This window comes from Piliocolobus tephrosceles, unplaced genomic scaffold (assembly GCF_002776525.5).
Source record: "Piliocolobus tephrosceles isolate RC106 unplaced genomic scaffold, ASM277652v3 unscaffolded_26123, whole genome shotgun sequence".
Taxonomy (NCBI): Eukaryota; Metazoa; Chordata; class Mammalia; order Primates; family Cercopithecidae; genus Piliocolobus; species Piliocolobus tephrosceles.
Window position 1 is genome coordinate 759 of NW_022308892.1, and position 7,039 is coordinate 7,797.

Below are 7,039 nucleotides of genomic sequence, written 5' to 3' on the forward strand. Positions count from 1 at the left end.
TGGGGGATGAGGTTTCATATCCCACAACCTCTAGTTCCATGTGCAAAATGTCTTCCAACACAATCTTCCTGCTCGCAGTGGAGCCCTGGATGGGCCACGCTTAAATATTAGTGTGAACTGACCAAACTCCTCACAAACGTCCTTCCAGTGTCCAGGATGGTGTCTGCCAGCCACACACCCTCTAAGCCAGGGCCCGTGCTGACTCCAAGTGACCTAAGCTTCATCTTAAATGGCCAAAAGAGCGTCTGAACTAAAACTTATTCCCACTTCCCAACAATTCTCTGATGAAGTCAATCCATTCTAAGAGATCCTTGAGAGAAAATATTGACTTACTATACTCTACTTTAAATACCAGTTAGTCTATAGTTTGGCGTCATCCATGCCATTAAAAATAGCAAGAAGTTCAAGTTGAATAATGAAGAATTAAAAAAAAAAAGCAAGAAGGGGGTTGGGCACAGTGGCTCATGCCTATAATCCCAGCACTTTGGGAAGCTGAGGCAGGTGGATCATCTGAGGTCAGGAGTTCAAGACCAGCCTGGCCAACATGGTGAAACCCCATATCTACTAAAAATACAAAAACTGGCCAGGCGTGGTGGCTCACACCCGTAATCCCACCTACTCAAGAGTCTGAGACAGGAGAATCGCTTGAACCCAGGAGCCAGAGGTTGTAGTGAGCCGAGATCACACCATTGTACTCCAGCCTGGGCAACAGAGCAACAGAGTAAGACTCCATCTCAAAAAAAAAAAAAAAAAAAAAAAAAACAAGAAGGGAAAAGGATGGGGAGAAGAGAAAAAAGACAGAGGGCAGGGTGGGGCGGCGAAAGTCAAGTCTGTGTGTGTGAGCTCAGAGCACGTGGGTCCAGACACCGCACACGGTGTGCCACTCGGCGCTCACCTGCCGCTGTGGTGGTCTTCTCGCCAAGGAGCCTGGTCTGGCTGCCTGGCATAACCTGCAGGTCGGTGTTCTCAGGGGACTGTGGCAGGTTCTGGGCTCGGGTAGCCAGGAGTGCGTTGAGGTACTGCAGCCGCGTAACCTGGAGGATGATAGTGTTACTGGCAGACCCCACTGGTGAAGCGAGAAGCAGAAGGTAGGCAGGAAAGGCCACGCCATGCCAGAAGAGGGCAGAGGCACAAGTTTCAGCAAGTTAAGGGAAGAGAAGAGCAACTAAGTGTTTTTAAGATCTCGCAGGGAAACTGGGTGCAAAGGTCTGTGTCCCTCAGGATGAGCGGAAGGCCCTGCTCCGGGCCGCCTCAGACCAGCTGATCTAGCCCCCAGTGACACAAAGTCGGCTAAAGTCAGCACCCACGAGCAGCCCAGGCAGTCACCTTGATGAGCTGCAGGTCAGAGAGCGCCCTCACGGTGTAGTCGGGACAATACGCAGACGAACGCGTGCCGTCACCTGGGTCGGGCTGCAGGTCATGGCGGATGGGCTGGAGCGAGGACACCGGGGACTGGTGAACTATCGAAGGAACAATCAGTGATGGCAGAAGCCAGTGCTGGCAGCTGGGAGCCCCTCCCCTGGAGGGGACAACTGCACAGTTTCCAAGAGCCACCCCACCAGTCACCCTGGAGAGGCGATGTGCCTGGGAAGCTGGGAGAGGAGAATGAGCACAGGCGGGAGAGGTTTTGCAGGGGTGGAGTGAGCCGCAAAGTCCCGCGAGGAAGAATGCTGCCCTCCCGCCCGGAAGCCCAGGGGCCACCCCACCTTGTGGGGTGGTGGGCTCAGGTGGAAGGGAGGCGAGGAGGGGCACTGAGGGCCCAAGCGACAATGGGGGACAGGCTCTGCAGCCTCAACCCTGACCCTCGGCGCCAGCAGGGCCATGGCTTACCTGAGGAAGGCACGGTTAGCGCCGACACTCCATAGTATGTGAACGCCCCATTCTCGAACTTCAGACCCTCTTTCCCGATCTCCACTTCAACCCTGCCCTGGGAGGAGTGGCAAGGAGAGAAACAGATGCGGCCAGATTACCTTTCCCGTCAGAAGACAGCGGAAGGAGAAACCCACCACTTCAGTCGTTCGGGGCGGGAGGGTGCACATCTGCACGCCCCTGCTCCCCTCTTCTCCTAGACCCTGCCCTGGCCTGAGGAAGCAGGAGGGGCTCCGGGCCTGGGACCCACAGCTACCTGCAGGATGAGAATGAAGTAATCCACCGGCTGGCTGCGCTGGTATAGGTAGTGGTGTGCGGCCAGGCGGTTGCTCTCGTCAAACCTCACTTCCTGGTTGACGCTGGGATGCTTCAGCAGGTGCAGCAGGACCTTCTCAGAGATGCGTAGTGGGCTGAACACATCCACTTCTGCCCGTGGAGGAAAAAAGGCACAGTGTCCACTGGGGCCTAGTGGCCGGTGGAACCACACCCAACACTGTAGGCAATGTAAAGGGCTCTCCTGGGTGGCCTGTGAGCAGCTGCCCCCCACACCTCAACACAAGAGAACTAGGTAGGGGCCAGGCACGGTGGCTCACGCCTGCAATCCCAGCACTTTGGGAGGCTGAGGCAGGTGGATCACCTGCGGTCAGAAGTTCGAGACCGGCCTGACCAACATGGCAAAATCCCGCCTCTACTAAAAATACAAAAATGAGTCGGGCGTGGTGATGCACGCTTGTAGTCCCAGCTACCTGGGAGACTGAGGCAGGAGAACTGCTTGAACCCGGGAGGCGGAGGTTGCAGTGAGCCAAGATCGTGCCACTGCACTCCAGCCTGGCTGACAGAGCGAGACCCTGTCTTTTTAAAAAAAAAAAACAAAAAAAGAAGAACTGGGCAGGACACCCCACACCTGCCCAGCTGAGAGCTGAGGCCCCCTGGCTGTGGCGCACCAGGAGTGGCACTGGCCTGGTCCTGCTGTTGGTCGTCTGGCAGAGAGGAGCTGCCTCTCCCATGACCCAAGATGCTGGCAGGGCTGCAGAGAACACAGAAGTCCTCAAGACGCACCGCTTGCTAGGAGTGGGGAGCAGAGTCAGTGTCGGCCCTGGGCGGCCTCCTGACCCACAGGACGGTGAGGAGAGCGGGGGCATGGACCACCCTCCCGCCTCACCTCGGGACAGGAAGCGCTGGGTGGCCAAGAGCAGCTGAGGCGAGATTTTTACTTTATATTCATCATCAGACACCTTGAACAAGGAGAACTCCTCCTTCCGCTTGAGAGGCACCATCAGAGAAGCAGGCTTCCTCCTCACCACAGTGTCTCCTAAGATGGAAGAAGAGGGCGCGCTCAGGCATCAGCCACCTGTCAGTCAACACAACCACACCAAGGGGCCGCATCGCCTGCTCCTTCCTACGGAGGCCAGGGAGTCCTCGACAGAGCAGCATCAGAGCCCCAGGGACATGTCTCCAGCACCACTCCCTCCACGGGGCCTGCTCCCACCCCAACCACGCAGAGCGAGCGGTGGCTCCCCGCCTTGGAGCTGGCTGAAGAGAACGCTGATATGATAACAAAGCAGCTCTTATAAAATAACAGGCATCACTGATAGGTCACTGGATGTGGACTCGATTTTTTTTTAATTTAGGCCAGATGTAGTGATTCACACCTGTAACCCCAGCACTTCAGGAGGCTGAGGCAGGAGGATCACTTAAGGCCAGAAGTTCAACACCAGCCTGGGAACCGAAAGACTGTGTCTTTACAAAACATAAAATAATTAGACAGGTGTGGTGACATGCGCCTGGAGTCCCAACGGCTCAGGAGGCTGTGGTGGGAGGAAAGCTTGAGCCTGGGAAGTTGAGGCTGCCGTGAGCCATGACTGCACCACTGCACTCCAGCCTAGATGACAGAGCAAGACCATTTCAAAAAAAAAAAATTAAAAATTAAAAAATAATAACAGGCCTCTCTGGCCACTGAAAAACGTCTCACTAGGAAGCATGCATTCAAGGATCACCAGTGCGAAAGGGCAGCAATTAACCTGGAAACGCCAGGCCTGTGGCAGTCTCAGGAATGGAACTAGAGATGCTATGTCTGAAAATCAACACATGAGTAAAGCAGTATTTCTGGAAGCACGCGGGACAGGTGGCCCGGCCATGAAGCACAGGCTCTGTGCAGCCCTGCAGACCTCAGCCACCATCCTAACAGGCAGACACTTTTACCATGCAATCAAGGGCCCGGGATCAGCTACTTTGGGAAGACTTATTTCCACCCCCTCCCGGTCTCTCAGCCTGGAGTGCAGTGGCACAATCTCGACTCACTGCAACCTCTGCCTCCTGGGTTCAAGCGATTCTTCTGCCTCAGCCTCCTGAGTATCTGGGACTACAGGTGCACACCACCACACCCAGCTAATGTTTGTATTTTTAGTAGAGACGGAGTTACACCATATTGGCCAGGCTGGTCTTGAACTCCCGACCTCGTGATCTGCCCGCCTCGGCCTCCCAAAGAGCTGGGATTACAGGCGTGAGCCGCTGCGTCCAGCCAGGAAGACTTTCTTCATGGCAAAGAATGGGTTCTTTCAGAGGACATTTCTGTCATGTACAGAAAAACCTGCAACAACAAAAGCACCTAGGGAGACAGAACACTGGGAAAGGCCCATGAAGGGCAGAGCTCTCTCAGTAACGGAGGAATCTAACAGGACTGCTGCATATGGAGCCCCAGGCGAGCCCTGGGATTGCAAGCCCTCCTGCAAGGCGGCTCCCTGCCAGCGCCCAGGCAGGGCTGAGAAGGGGGCCTGGCTGTGGATCTTGCTGGGTTTCAGCAGCACAGAGGCCCACTGGCCTCTGACGTAACATACACCCGGGGAAGTGTGCGGGCCCAGCGGAGACGTAACTGCCCAGAGTCTGGACTCACGGTAGTCTTCAGACTCGTCCAGGATCTCGGACCTGATGATCTCCTCGATCACGTCCTCCAGGGTGACCAGGCCCAGGACCTCGTAGAAGGGGTCGCCCTCACCCTCGTTGTTCACCTTCTGCACGATGGCCAGGTGGGACTTCCCTGTGGGGGGAGGACACTCATGAACAGCTTGCTGGGCCCCTGCATTTTGATTCATCTCCCTCGGGGCCCACCAAAAGGACGTGGCTAACGTTCGTGTTCCTACAGCGGGTCAGGCACAGAGCCAGACTCTTTTCTAGGTCTTTACTTAAGACGCCCAGCATGACTATGAGGACTGGCCTTGTTTCCACACAGGTTGAAAATGAAGCCCTTGCTCATCTGCACGAGGCCCCCCAGGCAGAGGTGGCAAAGCTGGGATCCCGCTCCAGGTCTGTGCGCCTCCACGCCACGGATGCAGTTCAGACAAGGATGCATCCAGTCGAGAACACCAACGCCTCGCACAGCAGCCAGCCTGCATACGCAGGCTAACGAGGGCGGGACTCCGGAAACGCAGGCTCTCCTGCGACAGTCCACACGGCGCAGCTGAGTGAGGCCACCCAGCCTGACTCTCCTTGGGAGGTTTTCCTAATTCTTTTTTTTTTTTTTTTTTACAGTAAATATATATGCTGTCCATCCTACATAAATGTGAACTGCTTCTTGTCCTTAGGATAGAAATGAAAAAGAGATAGAAAGATAAATAGACTGTGTGTGTGTGTGTGTGTGCGCGCGTGTGTGTGTGTCTGTGTATCTTCTGGTTTTCCTAATTCTTAGAGCTGCCCATTAGGGTCTGTGAACCAGAGGATGAGACGAGTGGCCGCTGACCACTCAGGAGTCAAGCTGTGCAGGGGGAGAGCACCAGGCTGAATTTCCGCCTTACCTTATACGTCTTTCTCAGGTTAGCTTCCTGTTTGGTTTGTCTGCTTAGTGAGGGAATGTACACTTGGAAAAAAGCCCAAGTCTCAGAGTGCTGGGGAATGCTGGGGAGGCTTCAGGAATTTACTATGTGTTAGGTAAGTGCTTTTCATCCATACTACTTTAGACCCGTCTGAAAAAACCAGAATGCAAGCCACCTAAGTAATTTAAAATCTGAACGGCTGCATTAAAAAAGTCAAAACACACACATAAAATTAAGTTTTATATTGTAAGTAACCCAATATAATCAAAATAGCATTTCAACAAGTAATTAATCCAAAAAATAAACACAGATATTTTGTCTATTTTGCACTCTCTGAATCTGGTGTATTTTATGCTCACAGCACATCTCAACTCAGACTCCACCTTTAGGTACCACAGCCCCAGGTGGAGGGGGCTGCCGGCCTGGGCTGCACAGGGCCAGGACGGGGATGGGAGCAATTCTTCCAGCCAGGCCCTCCTTTGTCACTAATGGAAACGCTGAGGGAAACTGGCCTGGACCTGCCTGTGAGGGGGACCTGCTTCAAGACTCTTGGGAAATCAAAAAGTCAAGTTCACGTTGTGTGGATCATACTTTACATCTCGTGGGCTTGAGTTAAAAAAGCACAGTTCTCCAGGATGCTTGCATTCCCCTGGACAAAAAGCTGGAAATGGCCACACAAGTCGTCTCCCCGCTTTCTGGGAGGAAAGGCCCCTGGAGATGGCCACTCAGCCCTGCTGAACCGCATTTCTAGACCCCTTCTAACCCTCGGTGCTTGTGCTGGGTGCCGTCTCTACATGGGCCATGGCTGCCTCGCCAGAGTACAAACCTGTCAGGCCAGGCCAGGAAGGCCAAGCGCGACTTGTGGTTTTGGTTAATGTCTTGGATTCCAGCACCAAAGCCCAGGATCTAAATGGCCACCTCAGCGCAGAGAGGCCTCATCTCGACTCCCTTCTCCCAGGAAGCCAGCCCCTTTGACAGGTTTCCTACAGAAAGGGGCTCACTCCTTTGCTTTCAAACTTCTCTAGAACAAGGCACACGATTCTCTATTTCCTGCCACACTGGGATGATTCTATCACTAACAGAAGAAAGCAGGCCCTGGAAGATTCCCCGGAACAGTGGTTGTGTGACTGAATCCCAAGAAGAACTGAATCCCAAGTCTGGGGGGTCTAGATGGCAGCCAAAGATGGCAGCAGGGGACAGAGCAAGGGCAGCTGGAGGGACTCAAGGTCACCTCTCATGTGCTGAGCCACAAGAGTGGAACTCACACCGACGCCTGCCCGCAGGCCAGCTCCATGGAGCCACTCACACCGACGCCTGCCCGCAGGCTGGCTCCACGGAACCACTCACACCGACGCCTGCCC

At 54.4% G+C, this 7,039-nt stretch overlaps 1 protein-coding gene across 1 annotated transcript; it reads right to left on the minus strand.

Annotated features, from left to right (window-relative positions):
* Window positions 1-769: 769 nt before the first annotated feature.
* On the minus strand, window positions 770-6,949 carry LOC111542218 (metal transporter CNNM3). Its single transcript, XM_026450915.2, has 6 exons — window positions 4,763-6,949; window positions 3,032-3,181; window positions 2,126-2,295; window positions 1,831-1,927; window positions 1,327-1,460; window positions 770-1,034 (listed from the first exon to the last, which is right to left on the minus strand). The coding sequence occupies exons 1-6, from the start codon at window positions 4,959-4,961 to the stop codon at window positions 825-827; spliced, it is 960 nt and encodes a 319-aa protein (XP_026306700.1). The 5' UTR covers window positions 4,962-6,949; the 3' UTR covers window positions 770-824.
* Between the last annotated feature and the right edge of the window lie 90 nt (window positions 6,950-7,039).